The sequence below is a fragment of the Pan troglodytes genome, chromosome 3 (assembly GCF_028858775.2).
Source record: "Pan troglodytes isolate AG18354 chromosome 3, NHGRI_mPanTro3-v2.0_pri, whole genome shotgun sequence".
In the NCBI taxonomy this organism is placed as follows: domain Eukaryota; kingdom Metazoa; phylum Chordata; class Mammalia; order Primates; family Hominidae; genus Pan; species Pan troglodytes.
Genome location: NC_072401.2, coordinates 6174576 through 6193947, shown reverse-complemented (window position 1 = coordinate 6193947; position 19372 = coordinate 6174576). Strand labels below are relative to the sequence as shown.

The 19372-nt window shown below is 49.0% G+C and overlaps 1 protein-coding gene and 1 long non-coding RNA gene across 5 annotated transcripts in view; one reads left to right on the top strand and one right to left on the bottom strand.

The window, feature by feature from the left end:
* CRMP1 (collapsin response mediator protein 1) overlaps positions 1-19372 on the top strand; it is a 71808-nt gene that overhangs the window by 21923 nt on the left and 30513 nt on the right. For all 4 annotated transcript variants that reach the window (XM_003310238.5, XM_003950280.5, XM_003950279.5 and 1 more), the window contains exons 2-4: positions 4333-4421; positions 10025-10209; positions 15041-15205. In XM_003310238.5, the coding sequence (XP_003310286.1) occupies positions 4333-4421; positions 10025-10209; positions 15041-15205 (439 nt within the window). The remainder of the gene's footprint in view (positions 1-4332; positions 4422-10024; positions 10210-15040; positions 15206-19372) is intronic.
* On the bottom strand, positions 4418-9070 carry LOC134809857 (uncharacterized). The gene is made up of 3 exons (XR_010156415.1): positions 8126-9070; positions 7796-7953; positions 4418-5828 (listed from the first exon to the last, which is right to left on the bottom strand). It is a non-coding gene; the product is annotated as an uncharacterized LOC134809857 (long non-coding RNA).

Below are 19372 nucleotides of genomic sequence, written 5' to 3'. Positions count from 1 at the left end.
CAGTGTCTGTTGGTAGTTGGGGAGGGAGTGGATTTGAACATGAGCTCCACCATCTGATTCTAGGAAAAGCATAGCAGGTTGGGCCAATCTTCTGGCACACGGTGCATTAAAATACCACCTTTCAGGCTGAGCCCGAAAAGCCCCCTATTAAACGTGACAAGGCAGATGGGTGCCTGCGGGGCGGCCGTGTTCCGGAAGCCATGCACCAGCTGCTGGTGACTTATGTTTCCTGTTCTGGAGCCGGGGAAACATGCACGCCAGCTTGTGGGTGCTTCCTGGACGTGCAGAGCCTGGGCCTCTTTTTCCCATTGGTCCCGGATTGCCGTCAGGAGGCTTGGTGAGTTTCCTCCCTGGGGATGCACACATCTTTTTTAGGGGTACAGATAGGTTGTGGGGCCTAGGAGCAACTTACCTTGAAACATCTTCCTCCAGAGACCCTCCTGCTGAAGAACAGGATGTGCCTCTTCACACTGCTCTTCCTCGGCTCACAGCTGTGATGCCTTTCTCTCCATCTTCACCCATTCATCTGTCAAGAATCAGTTCAGTCACCCAGCCAGCCAGCCAGGCTGTGTCCAAGATGCCGGAGAGGCAGCAGTGAAGAAAACGGACAAAGTCCGTTGCCTCCGTGGAGCTCACGGTCTAGTAAAGACAAGTGCTGTGCAAACTCCAGGCAGTGCCGTCCCCACCAACGCCTGTGTCATGAGTCCCCTGGGGAGTTGTGTCCTGCACTGCCAGTGGGGTAACACACCAAAGCTGTGATTCCAGTGTGGCAAGTTACATTTTAGACAGACCTAGAAATACATAGCCTGCCAGATGTGCCGTTAAGTACTGTGAATACAAACGGGTAAGGGATGTAGGGTCAGCTGGCGGGGTGGTGGTGTGTGTTGTCCCAAACAGGGGAAGTCGAGCGGAGGGCACTCAGATAAGTAACATCAAGCAGGGCCCAAAGAAAGTAGGAGCAGGAAGACTGCCAGGATCCTGGGACTCCAGATTAACTGGGGTCTCGCTGACCTTGGCTTTCACTCTGAGGGAAGTATGAGTCTGATGCAAGAAGCTTTGAGCAGCCGACTGCATGATGTGTTTCTGATGCCTTAGTTTGGGTTAAACTCTTCTTCTCTGGGCTTGCAGGGCCATTGTGGCTGATGCCGTAAGACCATGGGACCTGGTCCAGGGGACCACTGAAGTGCCTTCTGTGCACTTCCTCAGATGGCCTTGGCAAGATCAAGCTCTAGTTGCCCACAGTGCTAGCCAGGTCAATATGCACTCTTTATTGGATTCATTTATTGAACAGGATACCCTCCCTCCAGACCCTGGAACCACCTCCCAGATGCACCACCTGCCTCCAGGTTCTTGAGTTGGGCTCTGCTGTCAGAGCGCCACCTACTGTGGGTTGTTCTTGTCAGTTTACTTCTTTTCTTTTTCTTTTTTTTTTTTTGACGGAGTCTTGCTCCGTTGCCCAGGCTGGAGTGCAGTGGCGCAATCTCGGCTCACTGCAAGCTCTGCGTCCCGGGTTCATGCCATTCTCCTGCCTCAGCCTCCTGAGGAGCTGGGACTACAGGTGCCTGCCGCCACACCTGGCTACTTTTTTTTGTATTTTTAGTAGAGATGGCGTTTCACCGTGTTAGCCAGGATGGTCTCGATCTCCTGACCTCGTGATCCACCTGCCTTGGCCTCCCGAAGTGCTGGGATTACAGGTGTGAGCCACCACACCTGGCCCAGTTTACTTTTTTCTCTCCCACCCAAGGGATGGGCTTCAGGGCAGACACTGTGTCTTCTTCATCACCACATCTCCAGCCTGGAGAGAGTACAAATGGTAAATAAGCACATGGAAAAAAATTACAAGCCTTCAAGAAGTGGAAAATTGCCAAGGCACGGTGGCTCACACCTGTAATCCCGGTGCTTTGGGAAACCGAGGAGGGAGGATTGCTTGAGGCCAGGGGCTCAAGACCAGTCTGGGCAACACACTGAGACCCCATCTCTACAAAAAAAATTTAAATTAGCCTGGTGTGGTGGCACATTGCCTATAGTCTCAAATATTCGGGAGTCTGAGGCTGGAGGATCACTTAAGCTCAGGAATTTGAGGATGCAGTGAGCTATGATCATGCCACTTCACTCCAGCCTGGGTGATAGAGTAAGACTCTGTCTCGAAAAAAAGAAAAAAGAAAAGGAACACAAATTAACAAACATTAATAATAAACAAGAGTGCTTAGTGTTTTCATGCAAAGAATGGGGCATTCCTTTTGGAAAGCAGTTTGGTCATCTTTATCAAGGGCTGTAAATAAGGTTTATGTTGTTTGACCCAGTTGTTAAGCTTCTGAGAACTTTGCCTAACAAATCATTCAAACTAAGGAAGGAGTTTTGTGCACAAAAAAGTTCATTGCAGCAAAATACGTATCACTGTACAAAACAGAAAATCACTTCAGTAACCAACAATGGGGGAAATATTAAACAATTTATTATGTATCCCTAAGATGGAGTATTTTGTGATTATTTAAAAAATATAGTCATGAAGTGGGGCCAGGCGCGGTGGCTCACGCCTGTAATCCCAGCACTTTGGGAGGCCAAGGCAGGCAGATCATGAGGTTGGGAGATTGAGACCATCCTGGCTAACAAGGTGAAACCCCGTCTCTACTAAAAATACCAAAAATTAGCCGAGTGTGGTGGCAGGTGCCTGTAGTTCCAGCTACTCAGGAGGCTGAGGCAGGAGAATGGTGAGAACCCAGGAGGCGGAGGTTGCAGTAAGCTGAAATCGTGCCACTGCACTCCAGCCTGGGTGACAGAGTGAGACTCCGTCTCAAAAAAAAAATTATGTATATATATATAGTCATGAAGAATGTGCAGCAAGTTGGGATGTGCTTATGGTAAAATGCAGAAAGGACAGAACTGTGTTCTTTTTGGTTCCCATAATGTTCTGGTTTCTGACTTGCATATCATTTCCTCTGCCCGGAACACTCCATATGGTGAAGCTTTGTTTATGTTTATGCATAAACATGTTTGTGGCTGAGTTCCATTCTGGAATGGTATTGACAAATAGAAGAGGGTTGAAAGCCTAGTCTGTGCCCTTAGGATAGGCTGAGGGATTGAAAACATCCCTTGGAGAACATCATCTGAATACATGAATGTTTACGTAGACATACTCATACAATCCTGTGTGTGTGTGTGTGTGTGTGTGTGTGTGTGTTTATCTATCCACCTTCCTCTAATGACACATCCATTTATCTATCTATAGTCATACAGAGTGTAGATATAGGAAGTATAAATAGACTCTTTTTTAGACTTATTTTCTGGGTCTGCGCTTTCTCTGCCCAATGCCCCAGATAAGGTTGGCAGCCCCTTTGGTTGGCTTCCATGGCAGGTCCCCACTTTTCTCCTCCTCCTCAACCCCACATACCCCATGACTTGATAAACATCTGTCTCTCCATCTGTCAACCCCCTGAAAGCAGATTCCAGCTCTGTGCCTGGTCCCCTCTGGAGCTGAGAGCATCAGTCGGTAGCTGATCGGTGCTTGGATGAGTGAGTGGATGTGTGCACTGTGGGGGAAGAAAACAGGAAAAAGAGTGGGGAGACATCAGAATGTCAACTGGGAGTTGTACTGGAAAAATGGGGTTTTCTTTTTTTAGTCTCTTCACTATCTTTTTAAATGTCTCTAAGTTGATCATTATCATATTTAATAATACCTTGATAACTCCCTGTTCTACAAATGACCCAATTTCTTCAACAAACGAATGACATTGGAAAGGGAGGAGGGGCCAGTGCAGATGCTGACAGAGGCTGCCGAGATCATGAGGCAGGTGTAATGTGGGGCCTGGTATGGCTCTTGATTCAAACCTTCCAACTACAAAAAGATGTCTATGAGACCATCAAGGCACATTGAAAAGGGCCTGATTATTGACTGATAAGCAAGGTATTAAGTTAATTGAGTTCGTTGGGATAATGGATCCTGGTTTTGTTTCTTTAAAAAGTCCTTACCCTTTTCCTGTTTAGAAAAAAAAGTGCAGCTTGCTGCCCACACTCATTTCTCGGGGCAAACGGGAAATGGGTTAACAGTGAGAGAGATCTAGTGAAGTATTTATAGGTGGAAAGATACAGTGCTTGGGCTTTGTTTTAAAACACCTCAGCAAAAACAAAACAAAGTGAGAGGGGAGAAAGGTGAAAGGAGAATACGAAGTATTGGATAGAGAAGTATTGAAGCTGGTGATGGATCTGGGGCGGGGGAAGTTAAATGCCTTTACTTTTGAAAATATTTGATAATTCTTATATTAAAAATTAAAAAGAAAAAACTTTATCCTGGCTTTTCACCAAGGATCCTTAATACTTTGCCTTGCTTTGCAGAGTGACCGACTCCTCATCAAAGGTGGACGGATCATCAACGATGACCAATCCCTTTATGCTGACGTCTACCTGGAGGATGGACTTATCAAGTGGGTTGATCAAAACGGACCTTTTAAGAAACCTGTGTCGCCAGGCTGCCTGGCCTTAGATGGAACAGAAGGCTGGCATTCTGCCCTAGAATGACGGGGCCGTGTACCTGTGTTTCAGGGGTAGAGACCTCACAGAGGTTGGGGGAGGTGCACACTGCGGGTGGAGAAGGGGCTGGCATTTCTCGGGTGCCCCCCTGGGCTAGGCTCCCTGCCACACGGCTGAGGCAGCTCCTCTCTTGCAGTGCTCACACAAAGGCTGCAAAATGCAGACACGTTTCCTGTTTTGTGGTTTTGGAGGCGGCAGGCCAATGAGTCTGGGTACCTGGCCCCATATGACGGGGTGAGTTAGGGTCAAGGCCCGGATTCCACCCTAAGACAACTGAATTCACAGCTCTTTCTTCCATCTACCCACAGTTTCTGGAATTGGGTTGAGGAGAGCAGGGAGGAAGGAGGAATGTGTGGCTTCCAAGCCCAGCCTTGGCACTTAAAGAAAAGAGAGACATTGGGGCTGGAGTTTCCTTCACTTTCTTCTCATTGGCTCCCTCTTCAGCCCTGCTTATGACAACCCAGGTGTCTTAGCCAGCGCTGGCTGCCGGATTCGAATGCCACAGGCTGGGTGGCTTAAACAGCAGAAGTTTATTTCTCATAGTTCTGGAGGCTGGAAGTCCCGGATCAAGCTGCCGTCAGGGTTGGTTCTTCCTGAGGCCTTCCTGAACTTCTTCCTGAGGTTCTTCCTTGGCTTGCAGACACCACCTTCTGGCTGTCCTCACAGGGCCCTTTCTGTGTGTGTGTGCACACTCCTGGGGTCTCTTCTTCTAAGGTCACCAGTTTTGTTGGATTCCAGCCCCACTCCTGTGGCCTCATTCAACCTTAACAACCTTAATCACCTCCTTAAAGGCCCTGTCGCTAAAGGTAGTTCCATGGGGGGGGGCTGGGGCTTCAACATGAATTTTGGGAGATACAATTCAGTCCATAACGCCAGGCAGGGGTCTGTAGGCGGCGGCCTTTTTTTTTTTTTTTTTTTTTTTTTTGAGACGGAGTCTCACTCTGTCACCAGGCTGGAGTGCAGTGGCACAATCTCGGCTCACTGCAACCTCCACTTCCCGGGTTCAATTGACTCCCCTGCCTCAGCCTCCCGAGTAGCTAGGACTACAGGCATGCACCACCATGCCCCGCTACTTTTTTGTATTTTAGTAGAGACGGGGTTTCACCGTGTTGGCCAGGATGGTCTCGATCTCCTGACCTCGTGATCCGCTCGTCTCGGCCTCCCAAAGTGCTGGGATTACAGGTGTGAGCCATCGCGCCTGGCTGGCCTTAACATTTTACTGGCGGGTGAGGATCAGTGCAGTTCTCTTTCTGTGAGTTGTAACCTGGATTTGCTGGGTGCTCAGCCTCTTCCCTTGAAATCTGGAAGAGGAGAAGGACACTGTTTAAGGATCCAGCCTGAGTGGCTGGCACAAGAAGGAAAGGCAGAGGGGAACTGAAGCAAGGGGAAGGCAGAAAGGGATTGATACTGTTAACAGGATCATCCTGGGGCCCGTGTGGGCTTTGGAGACGATGATGGAGGAGGAGGAGGAGGCTGGGGGAAAGGGGCTGTGGAGTATTGGGGGCATTGAAAGGGACCACATATGCAAATCACCCAGTGAAGAGGGATACCCAGAACAGTTGAGCCCTCCCTGCCTCCCCCCAGCCCACCCCCTAATTCTAGTCCCAGACTTTGACCATTTCAAATCCAGCTCGGGCCTCCCCTCCTCTGGCTTCATTCCTTGCTTGCTCTTCCAGCCATAATGAAAACTTGGGACTCATGGGACTTGCCAGGCTGCTGCCACCTCAGAGCCTTGCACCCATCAGTCCCCTGCCTGGAACACCTTTTCCCCTGTCCCTCTGCCTTCCCCTCATCTCTTGTTTGTCCTTGTGGGCCCTGCTCATGCGACTCCTCCTCCAGGAAGCCTTCCTTGACCCCAAGACGGTGTGGGGTGCATCCCTCTGTCCCCACAGCACGTGAGCTGCTGTTTGTTGCAGCCATTGTCACACTGCATCGCTCCTTGACCAGGGCCTTGCCTCGTGGCCCCCCGCCCTGGGGCCCAGCACCTGTAGGTCCTGGAGCACCGATTCAGGGAAAGCGTAAACAAATGAATGCTGGCCATCAGGTGGTGAGGATGCTCCTGTCAGCCTCAGGGCACCTGGATCCCGAATGGTCAGGAAGGCAGATTGGGGGTGGGGAAGGGTGTCAGGATGTGTCAAAAAATGAGGTTTTCTAACTCAACCATGGCTTAGATAGAGAGAAAGCAACTCTGAGGGAACACCCCTTTGTGTGGGGGCTCTGGGCTTCTGAAGCCTGAAAGGTAAAATGACCCTGAGAATGATCTCGTGGGCTCCCCCATCCCACACACCACCTGCTGCTAGAAGTTTGATCTGACCACACCCACCCCCATCCTTCCTGGGCCAGGCCCCCTTATAGAGCTCTGCAATCCCGGAGTATACAGATGGAGCAAGTGGCCATGGGTTGAGCTGCATTCATTAAGTGCCTGCTGTATGTATCAACATCGAGAGTCCTAGGACTCCGGCTAACCAGGCTGTTGAGGAAAAATGCAGTTTCCCTAAATTCATTATCTGTCAGCCCCTCTTGGTTGTAATCCCCTTTTACTTGAACCCGTTGCTGAGAAGCTCTCTGCGTGTTGGCAGTCCTACTCCGGACTTGTGAAGCTGAGTGAGTGACAGTGACTGAGGCCTCACAGGGCCCTTTGGTGTTTATTCTGAACGTGCATCCTGCAGGCTGAGAAGGGTAGGTGTGGAAGAGCCGGGGACCACCTGTGCTCTCCCCAGGGACCACCTGGGGTACAGAGGCACAATTATTTTCCTTCACTTGAATGAAACCCCAAGAATCCTTTAATTCTGTGGCCATTTGCCAAGTTTTCTTAAGAGCCGTTCAGCTGTTGTGATTCATTGAATTATGATTCATCGAGGTTTCCATTTAACTCACTCAGCCTTGGTGAATCTAGTGCCGGTGGTTGAGAGTTTCTTCTGCACCATGAGGTGATGGTTTTGGGGGAGGGGTGTCTGTCTCATTCACTGAGCTGAGCTTCCTCTCTCCTCCTTCCCTTTCCAGCACATTGCTATTGAGCGCCATTCACTGAGTCCCTCTGATTCACTGGGGGTCCCGTTTAGTGTAATCCCTGTTCAGGGAGAATCTGACTCCTATATAAGGGAAGCAGGGCAGCAGTAAAACCTGCTGGTCAGATCTCTGATATTAGGCCTGGGGAGACCTGGGCTTGAATCCGGGCCCATCACTGACTTGCTGTGTGACCTTGGATGAGTCACTACACCTCTCTGAGTTGTGTTGTCCTCTTTTACAAAATGAGAATACCTCCTACCTTGCAGGGTTGCTGGTGGGAGACCAGAGAGAGTTTGTTAAGATGCTATGATTGTGCCTGGTAAGAAAGAGCCTCTGCCTGCAGAGATGGCATTCACTGTTGAACATCAAGCATCTTAGGACTCTGGCCAACCAGGCTGTTCAGGAAATGTCCTGTTTCTTTAAAAAAAAAAAAAAAAAAAAAAAGGAAAAAAAGAAAAAAGGTCAGGCATGTTTGTTCACACAATTTGGGAAGCCAAGGCAGGAGGACCCCTTGAGCTCAGGAGTTCAAGATTAGCCTGGGCAACATAGGGAGATCCCATCTCTACAAAAAATTTAAAAACAAAATTACCTGGGCATGGTGGTGCAAGCCTGTGTAGTTCCAGCTACTTGAGAGGCTGAGGCGGGAGGATCGCTTGAGCCCAGCAAGTTGAGGCTGCAGTGAGCCATGACCTGTACCACTGTACTCCAGCCTGGCTGACAGAGACCCTATCTCCAAAATAAATAAAAGAACCTCTCATTAGAGTACTTGTTGGCCCCCACTGAATGGTGACTCGGTCACAGGCTTGAATCAGACTGAGCTGTGATTCCGCTGACACTCACGTGTAGGTCCGTGCCCATGTGTAGACACACCACGTGCATGTCTACAGCCAGCGGCCCTTCTGCCTGGACCGTGCCCAGGCCTTTGCCTGAGATGGCATTTGGGGTGCCACCCTGTCCTGTGTTAGAGCTGGTTGTGAGCCTTCAATGAGAGAAGCCGTGATGCGCTTAGAAGACGCTGTTCTGCAGTTGCTGTTCCTTTTAAGTTAAGGGTCGAGTGTCTTCCCAACCCCTTTCCCTTCAGCTCTTGGCAAGCCCACACGTTTGGAGAGGATGGCAGAAGGACTGGGGAAGAAAGGATTTCCCTAAGTCAAGCTGGACATTCTGGGGTTATTATAAGTAGTGGTGGTGGACATCCTGGGGGTAAGGGATTGGTTATAAGCAGCGGCGGTGGACATTCTGGAGGTAAGGGATTGGTTAGTATAAACAGTGGCAGTGGACATTGAGGGGGTAAGGGATTGGTTAGTATAAACAGTGGCAGTGGACATTGAGGGGGTAAGGGATTGGTTAGTATAAACAGTGGCGGTGGACATTCTGGAGGTAAGGGATTGGTTATTATAAACAGTGGCGGTGGACGTCCTGGGGGTAAGGGATCGGTTAGTATAAACAGCGGCGGTGGAGATTCTGGGGGTAAGGGATCGGTTAGTATAAGCAGCGGTGGCGGTGATCCTGGTGGAGGTGGACATGTGTGGTAACATTTTCTGGGTGTCCACCTTGTCCCTGGCACTATGCGGTCCTAGGCTTATTTCCTGGGTTAAGAGGACAGTGTGTGGCACCCACTTCTTTGGGGGAGCCCCAGCTGGGACCTGCTTGCTGGCCCAGCTTCTCACAGGAGCCCAGGAGGGCAGAGGCTGCTGTCTTGGCTGCCTGGCTGTGGATTCTGTCTAGAGCTGCACTTTTGGTCACTGAAGCAGCATCTTCCTGTGTCTTTATTACTAGGGTTTTTTGTGACATAGAAAATTAATATGCTGCCCAATCTCAAGCGTTCACAACAATTGGATTTTTTTAAAAATAAAAATCACCCACAGTCAGATCTCATGGTCTGAGCCAGACCTTAACCTTGGATGCTGCAGGGTTCCTTTCCTGGTTCTGGCTGAGCTTCTTCCCCCAGCGCCTTGAGGGACCTCCTGACTCTGGTGCCAGCAAATGAAAACCAGAAGCCACCGTCATCAATAAGTCACCCATGGAGATCCCCGGGGGCTTCGTTTCTCATTTCATAGGCTCTTTTCCCTCCTTCCCCATTTGGAATTTACCCTCCTTCTGGAGGAAGTTTTCAGGCACCTGTTACATCAGAATAGACCTGATGGTCAGCACGTGCATCATGCTGGGCTCACTTCTGTTGGATTGAGCTCTGCCACCCCCTCCACCTGGAAGCCTTCTTAGATAATGAGACTGGATGAAAGGGCCCCTCCTCGTGCCCCCTGGTCGTCTCTGCTATACTGGGCTCTAACAGTCTGCCCACCTGTCTTACCTCCTATTAGACTATGAGCCCCTTGAGGGCATGTGCCCTGCCTGAGTTATCTCTGTCTCCCCAGGGCCTTGTGAAGGGCCTGGCTCAGAAATGTTTATTTCATGGAACTGAAGCTGCTGGTTGACTGCCCATTCTACTTTTCCTTTAAGAACCAAGGCTGTCTCTGTTGTTTGCCTCCAGACAAATAGGAGAGAACTTAATCGTTCCTGGTGGAGTGAAGACCATTGAAGCCAACGGGCGGATGGTTATTCCCGGAGGTATTGATGTCAACACGTACCTGCAGAAGCCCTCCCAGGGGATGACTGCGGCTGATGACTTCTTCCAAGGGACCAGGGCGGCACTGGTGGGCGGGACCACGATGATCAGTGAGTGACACTGTCCCCTGCCTTAGGGACTTAGACTGTGAGGTCTCCTCCCCATCACCAGCATCACAAGTGCTCAGTGTGTTCGAGGCTCTCTGCCCAGGGTGCCGTTGGATTTCATTCTCCCCCCAGCCCTATGACACAGGTCACTGTTTCACAGAGCATACCGTGTGTGCCACTGGGGCCACACAAGATGGCTTAATAAACAATACGGTTTTATAGGAACCAATATTTAAAAATTATTTTTAAAATATTGAAATAAAACAACATCTCATTGATATAATTGCTTAGCATGAGACTGAAGTCACATTTAGATTTTTAGAAACAAAATTTGTTTAAAGAAAAGCATTAAGTAAAGAAGACATGGATTATAGGGAGATAAAGCAAAAAAAAAAAAAATCCTTCAACATGATGTGAAGATGGCTATGGTTTCAGAACCAGTGACATAGGTATTATTGTGACAGATGGGAGAATAGAGGCTCAGAGAGGTGAAGCAACTTGCCCGAGGAGACACAGCTGGGAAGTGGTTGTATTAGTATTGCTGCAGTAATACTGTGATAAGACCACATAACAAACAGCCCCCAAATCTCAAGCAACACTTGTTTTTCTCATTTGAGGGTGTGCAGGAGTGGGAGTGGGGCTGGAGTGGCTGTGCTCAGCTTTGGGTTGGACTCAGGCACCATGGGTCTCCCATTCTGGACCCAGTGATTCCCCAGCCACTCTGTTCTCCTGGTGGATGGCAGAATGCAGGGGGTTCTGGCCGAAACTTGCCTTTCTTCTCACTGCCTCATCTCCTCACTTCCATGCTGCAACTTCCACCCACATTCCATTGGCCAAGGTCAGTCATGTGGCCGAGCCCAAAGTTGACAGGAGCACACTGTGCCCCAGAGAGCCCTGGTGAGGTTGGGGAGGGAAGGAAACACTGTGGGCAGTGAGACCACTCCCCAGCAGTGCTCGGTCTGGGAAACTGGACTCCTCCTCCATTGCCCTGTGCAGCCCGATGGCTGTTTCTTGTGTTGATTTTGAAGAGCCGCTTTTGCTTGGATTCATTTTAATAAGCAATTTTAATTAAATAGGCCACAGTTTATTGTAAATGTTCTTTCAACTGTTAGGCTCTTCAGTTTCAGGCGGCCTGTCTGTAAGCTGGCCCCAACCCTGCCCATCTCTCCCGCTCCTTCACAAAGGAGTCCCTTTGGAAGCGTGGTCTGTGGGCTGAAGCCCACCGCCATGGGCAGAGTTTGTCAAGTCCCTGGGCCAGGAGGGTGGGGCTCGACTTTTGAGGCAAGCACTGTCCTGATCCCTCTTCCAAAGGGCAGCCCGTGGATCTGCTGGATGGGAAATGGGAGGATCTATACTTGGACTTGGATCCCAGTGACCAGGGTTTGAACCTGAGCACTGGCACTCAGCAGGCAACTGCATGACTGTGGCCAGCACTCAGCCTCTCTGAGCCTCAGCTTCCTCATCTATAATGTGGGCCTTATGGTGGGAAGTGCCTGGGGTGGTTTGGAGACGTACATGAGATTCCTTCATGTAGTGCATGGGACATGAGAGTTCTGAGAGATGGGCATGGAAGTTCTGGGTTCAGGAGGACTGCACAGGGCAGGGGAAGGAGTACTGGATGAGGAGCCAGGGTTCCTGGGATGTCCCCTGCTTTTCTCCATTACCAGCTGTGAGACCCTGGGGAGCCCTGCCCTGGAAGCCTTATCCTCCTCACCTGTGAAGGGCAGTTTCCAAAGTGTGTTTCATGGAACAAGAGCCTATGAAAGCACACAAGGACAACAGTCCAGGGCTCTGAAAGGGTCCCCGCCCTTCCCCATCTTCATTCAACAGATGTTAAGTAAGAGTTGTCCGCACCAGGCACTGTACCAGGTGAACAAAAGCAGGAATGATGCTCATTGTCAAGGGGACTGCCATCTCTTGGGGAGTCACTAATCGTCCACATGTGTGACTAGAAACTGTGACTCCTGCTACAAAAGAAGGGTGCACAGTGCTTTGAACTGAGGGGCAGAGTCTCAGGGAAGTGTTCTCTGAAGAAGTGACATTCGTACAGGGATCTGAAGGATGAATTGGAATTAACCGGGAGAAGAGGGCAGAGAAAAGCAGAGCCCCAGGAGGAGGGAATAGCATGTGCAAAGGCCCTGAGGTGAGAACACACCTCCCATTCCAGAGACTGCAGGGAGGCCCACGGTGCAGGGGTGTCGAGATTGAGGGATGACATCCTGTGAGGCAAGGCTGGAAGGAGAGGACAACCCTGGGCCTCGATGGCCTGATGAGGCTGTGGCTCTTTCTCATATGGGTGATGGGCAATGTTGAGGTATTTTAAGCAGGGAGAGATGTGAACTGTTCTGCGTTTTGGAGAGACCGGTAATAGAGTGGCCTGGATGGGATGTGTCTGGACCAGTTGGGAGGCGATTGCGTAATTCAGCTGAGAGATGAGGGTGGCGTGGCCATGGAGTGGGCAGAATTGGACAGTTCCAGCGATATGGAGGAGGCCAGTCAACAGCCTTCGGTGCTGGGTCACACACGGGGGCATGCGAGGGAAAGGAAGTGCCACGGGTGACCTGGGCCTCTGGCTGTGGAACCGTTGGTTGGTGATGTCCACCACAGCTGGGGTCGGGGTGGGGAGAGTATTGCATGAGGTTTTGGACATTCTGATTTGGGGGAGCTTTTGAGTCATCTCGGTGGAGAAGCCAAGAACACAACCGGGTTCAGAGTTCTGTAGCTCAGAGCAAGTGGTGTGTTTCAATGAGCTGGCACAAAGAAAAGGGATCCAATTAGTAAGCATAGTGAACAGTAGGGGATGGAGTCCTCAGGATGATTGAGAAACGGCAGCCAAAGAAGTAGGACAAAGGAATGAAAAAGCCAGAAGGTGGCGTTGCCATGGAAGCTGGAGAGAAGCGAGTTTAAGGAAGGAGGGAGGGACTCTCTGTGCCCTGAGAGGCCAAGAGACTGAGGACTGCATGCTCCCCATTAGACCTAGAGATGTGAGGGTCATATTAGCAAAGCCTGATGCTTTAAGTGGATGGAGGTGTGAGTGGGAGGAGGAGAGGTGAGACTTCTCTTTTTGACATCTGCCTGTGAAGGGTGGGGGTGCAAAGAAACAGGGCAGTAAGCCTCAAGGGAGGTTTAAAAGACTGACTGGAGGCTCCCCTTTCTCATCTACTTTACATTTAAGATTTTATTTGAAAAAAGGATGATGAAGTGAACTTGTTGGGTCTCGGAGGCCCTTTTCATCTTGGCATTCTATGCCAAAGGAGGTAGCTTGGAGCAGTGGGTAAGAGTTCAGACTGTCTGACAGGTCTTGGATAACCTTCCTTCTTCTGCTTACTAGTTGTACGCTCTTGGACAATTGCTTTACCCTCTTTGAGCCTCAAGTTTTTCATCTGCAAAATGGGTATATTAATTTTCACTTTACAGGACAGTTGTGAGGATTGAATGAACAAACTTATGTCAAGCTTTTGTGGCATTATCTGACAAATAGTAAGCATTCCATAAATAGTTATGATGATGGTGATGATGACAATGGTGGTGATGATGGTGGTAATGAAGACTGAAGATGATGGTGATGATGTCATTGCTAATGGTTATGGTTAATGATAGTGAGTGATGGCAATATGACGATGATGGTGGGAGTGATTATGAAAAGGATGGTGATGATGGTGATGATAATGGTGATGATAATGGTGGTGATGGCGATGGGGTGATAATAGGGATGATGATGATGGTGACAGGATGGTGGTGATGAAGATGGTGATGGTGATGATGATGATGGGGTGATAATGATAGTGATGATGATGATGGTGATGGTGATGATGGTGGTGCTGGTGATGGGGTGGTGATGATGGTGGTGGAGTGACAATGATAGTGGTGATGATAGTGGATGGTAGTGATGATAGTGGATGGTGGTGGTGATGGTGATGATGGTGATGATGATTGTGGTGGTGGTGATGATGTTAGTGATGATGGTGGTGGTGGTGATGATGGTGGTGGGGTGATAATGATAGTGGTGATAATAGTGGATGGTGGTGATGATAGTGGATGGTGGTGATGATAGTGGATGGTGGTGATAATAGTGGATGGTGGTGATGATAGTGGATGGTGGTGATAATAGTGGATGGTGGTGATGATAGTGGATTGTGGTGGTGGTGATGATGGTGGATTGTGGTGGTGGTGATGATGGTGGTGATGGTGGTGGTGGTGATAATGTTAGTAATGATGATGGTGGTAGTGGTGGTGATGGTGATGGTGGTGGGGTGATAATGATAGTGGTGATAATAGTGGATGGTGGTAATGATAGTGGATGGTGGTGGTGGTGATGGTGATGATGGTAATGATGATAGTGATGGTGGTGGTGGTGATGGTGATGGTGATGATGGTAATGATGATAGTGATGGTGGTGGACGTGATGATAGTGATGAGCGATAATGATGGTGATGATGGTGGTGGTAGTGGTGATAATGGTAATGATGATGGTGATGGTAATGATGGTCATGGTGATGGATTGATATGATGATAGTGGCGGTCATGGTGATGATGGTGATGGGGTGATAATGATGGTGATGATGGTGGTGGTAGTGGTGATAATGGTGATGATGATGATGGTGATGGTAATGATGGTCATGGTGATGGGTTGATAATGATGGTGATGATGATTGTGGTGGTGATAATGATGGTGGCTGTCATAGTGATAATGGTGATGGTGTGATAATTATGGTGATGATGATGATGATGGTGGTGATGGTAATGATGGTGATGATGGTGGTAGTGGTAATGATGTGGCTACCATTGGAACACTTGAGTCTGAAGCAACATGATGCATATCTCTCTGTCCCAGTTGACCATGTTGTTCCTGAACCTGGGTCCAGCCTACTGACCTCTTTCGAGAAGTGGCACGAAGCAGCTGACACCAAATCCTGCTGTGATTACTCCCTCCACGTGGACATCACAAGCTGGTACGATGGCGTTCGGGAGGAGCTGGAGGTGCTGGTGCAGGACAAAGGTCAGTTAAAGCCTCGGAATGGGGTTTTGGGGAATCCCTCGTTCTTTGGTAGATCCAAAGATTATGTGGAGTGAAAAATCCCCCTGTCTGCATCTGTTCTGAGCCTGATTATGAGCTGCACTCTGCCACGTGACAGGGAGGAAACAGGCCAGTCCCTTTACAGAGTCCATCCTTTTCTCCTTGAAAACCTCTGGGGGTGTCCTTGTTCTCAGAAGCAGATCCAGTCTCTGCAGCCTGCTGTGCCAGGCCCTTGCTGATCTAACTTCACTTTTCTTTCCCATCACCCGGATCACTAGCCTGGCTGCCATCCCTGAAACTGGCTATGCTGTGAGGCCCTTGCTCATGTGGATCCCCTGCCAGGAATGAATGCCCTTTCTCCTCTGCCTGCCCAGTGCTACCACCTTCAAGACCCAACTCAACCATTCCCTTCTCCCATTGCTTCATTCCTTGAATAGCCAATGCCGGTTACTTAGGCCTCCTTTGGGGCACTTTTTCCATTGTTCCTGGATTATGGGACATGGTTTGTCTGTCTGGCTCTTCTGCCAAACCCTGAGCTCTGTGAGGGAGGGGACCATGTCTATATGTCCCTGCTTCCCACCTTGGCTCCCCTCTGTTTGGGTTCATATCAGCACAGTGTAGACCTTTATGGTGTGTGTTACATCGAATGGGGGGGAACTGATCAGAAGACACAAAGGAAGCAAAGAACAGCAGAATGGAAAGAGGGCATGAGTGATCTGTCCAGAAAGGGGCAGTCGGGGAGCCCTCTGAGGAGGCAGCCTCAAATGGTGGTGCTTCAAGGAGAGCGAGGGTGTGTTTCCAATTTTTAAAATAGCTGTGCTATGTTTTCTCGTAATAACAGTATCATCCCCAATATTTAAAGAAAGTCAGAAAATGGAAGGAAAAAAATTGTTTTCCTCTGGTTCTACCCCCAATCACAATTTACTCTAAATGTGAAGGATTATTGCTTTCCATTCCCTGTGTATTTGGATGATTTTTCCCCTATGTGGTTGTGCAATAGCTGTTATGTGGAACCCTTCTTTTTTCACTTAACATTTTATGAGTCAAATTACTTTTCATCAATAACTTTTTAATGGCTCGTAATGTACAATATAATGGTTAATTTGCTTAGCTATTTTCTTTTTATTGGGCATTTATGCTTTCTATTCGTTTTATTATAAATCCTGTTATGGTGAACATCTTTGTATATAAACATTTGTTTGCATTTCTAATTTTTCTTTAGATTTCCAGAAGTGGAATTAGAAGGTCAAAGGTTTTAACATTTTTCAAGATTATGACACTTATTGCCAAATTGGTTTCCTGAAAGATGCATCCCCTTGTACCCCTGCAAATCCTATGCCAGAATCTCTAGTCCCTGCACCTTTGCACCATTGGGCGTTATTGCTTCTGTGAAATCCTTGCTGATTCGATGGGTGAAAGACACCACCATTGTGGTTTTCATGGCAGTTCTTTACTGATTACATTCAACATTTTGCATGCATTTTTCCTTATGTGAATAGCTGATTGTATTATTTGCCCACTCTTCAATTTGCATTTTCATATGTCTGTTTAAGCTCTTTCTATCAAGAAGGCATTATTGGCCATGGTGGCTCATGCCTGTAATCCTAGCACTTCGGGAGGCTGAGGAGGGAGGATTGCTTGAGGCCTGGAGTTTGAGACCAGCCTGGGCAACATAGTGAGACCACGACTCTATTTAAAAAACAACAACAACAACAACAACAACATAGCCAGGAGTGGTGGTGCACGCCTCCCAGCTACTTGGGAGGCTGAGCAGGAGCATTGCTTGAGTTTGGGAGGTTGAGGCTGGAGTGAGCACTGCACTCCAGCCTGGCTCATAGAGTGAGACCTTATCTTTTAAAAGAAAAAGGCATTATCCTTGTATTGCAGTTGCTGCGTGATTCACCGCAACTACATAACAGAGTCATAATCCAAGGAAATTGACAGTCTTGTATCTTACTTTCCTTACCTAATGTTAAGTTCTGAGCAATTTTCCCCAGGTTGCCGCCGTAAGCAAATGGTCGTTTAGGACGCCCCTCACTGAGATGGGAGGGTCTCTGGAGTGGCAGTGGAGTTTGTAGGGAAAGACACTGGGCTCCGTGAGGCCTAGTGGGTCTGTGCTGCCTGCAGGCATCCAGGGAGCCCTGTGCTGTGCGCATCTGGGCTGGGTCACCAGCAGGCGAATGGCGATGGTGCTCAGGTCCTGGCAGCAACCTTTCAACTTTGTATGCTTCTATGAAATCAACTTTTTAGATTCCACATATAAGTGAGATGCTGCAGTGTTTGCCTTTCTGTGCCTGACTTATTTCCCTTAACATAGGGTTCCACAGCTTCAACTTTGTTGCTGCAAATGACAGGATGTCCTTCTTTACTAAGGCATCCATTGTGTATGTTTACCACATTTATAAAATCCATTCATTCATTGATGGACACAGGTTGCTTCCTAATCTTGGCTGTTATAAACAATGCCTCAATGAACACGGGAGTGGGGGTATCCCCTGGGTATTCTGATTTCAATTCCTTTGGATTTTCAGCCGGTAGTGGGACTGCTGAAGCATATGGTAATTCAGTTCTTAGTTTTGTGAGGAGCCTCCGTACTGTTCCCCATAGAGGTGGCTGTGCTAATTTACATTCCCACAAACGGTGCTCAGGAATTGCCTTTTCTCCACATCCTCATCAACACTTGCTATGTCTTAGATGCAGCTCTTTCTTTCTTTCTTTTCTTTCTTTCCTTCTGATGGAGTCTTACTCTGTCACCCAGGCTGGAGTGCAATGGCGAGATCTCAGCTCACTGCCTCCCAGGTTAAAGTGATTCTTCCCCTTCAGCCTCCCGAGTAGCTTGGATTACAGGCACCTGCCACCACACCCGGCTAATTTTTGTATTTTTAGTAGAGACGGGGTTTCACCATATTGGCCAGGCTGGTCCTGAACTCTTGACCTCAGGTGATCCACCTGCCTCGGCTTCCCAAATTGCTGGGATTACAGGAGTGAGCCACTGCTCCCAGCTGTGTTTTTATTTTCTAATCAGCTTAAATGCTCTCAGCAATTCCACATTATCCCCAGAATAAATTGCAAGCTGTCTGCCTGGCTCATCAGGATGCGCCTGCTCCTCCAGACTGGCTTGTTCCAGTTCCTGGGGCCCAGAGCCCCAGCCCCCTGCACCTCCGTTTCCCATCTGCTCGAGGCTGCCTCTGCCTCTTGGGGCTGTGTGAGTGAGCACTGGCCCCTTCAGGAACAGTCTCCCTGCCTTTTCCTAGCGATTCTCCTGTTCATGCTGAGCTGTACTCCCCTGGGAAGCCTTCCCTGAAGCCCCCTGACAGATGCAACCCCCCCATGCATCCCCCACGTAGGGATCATCAGACTAAGTTGTCTTTGCCCATTGACTTGCTGATACTCCCACACCCCAGCCCAGATGGCGAGCCCCCTACGGGCAGGGACTTGTCGTCTTACTCACAGTTGCATGGCTGGGGCCTGCACAGAAAGTTGCATCAAATATCAGTGGACCAGCTGATTGATTTCGTGAAAGATGCCTTTAGTAACTTCTGTATCCCAAGCGCTTAGCACATGCCCAGCATAGAGCAGGCTCTCAGTAAGTGTTTATAACATGAAGAAATAAGTTAGGAAAGGAAAAGAGGAGAGAAGCAGGGAGGGAGGGAAGAAAGGGAGGAGGAACACGCCTGGTTTCCTTGGTCCTGAAGCATTTTAGTGCGTCCTTCTCTAAGTCAGAAGGGCTTGCCCAGAAATCTTGCTATTTGTCATGAGTGTACTGTGCAGTCCAGTGCAGGGCATTTCCAGGATGGGAAACCAACACGTTTGGTGTAATGTCCTCTTTGCAGAAATGGGGAAAGTGAAACCCAGAGAGGTGCAGTAACGTCTCCAGTGTCACACAGCAACTGAGGCCTGAACTCAGCTCTCCCTGACGGAGCAGCTGTCACTGTTGATGTCTTTATGGGAATTGCAAACACAATTTTTTAAAGAAATGGGATAAAAAAGCACATGCTTTAGGACACTTTCTAGAAGCTGCATGACTAATGTCTTTTCATCTTCCGTATTGCAGATGCTTATCACACCCTTCCTTATCCTTATCACACCCCTCCCTCTCAGCCTGGGGAGTTTTCCTCCTCCTCCTCCTCCCCCCTTTCTCCTCCTCTT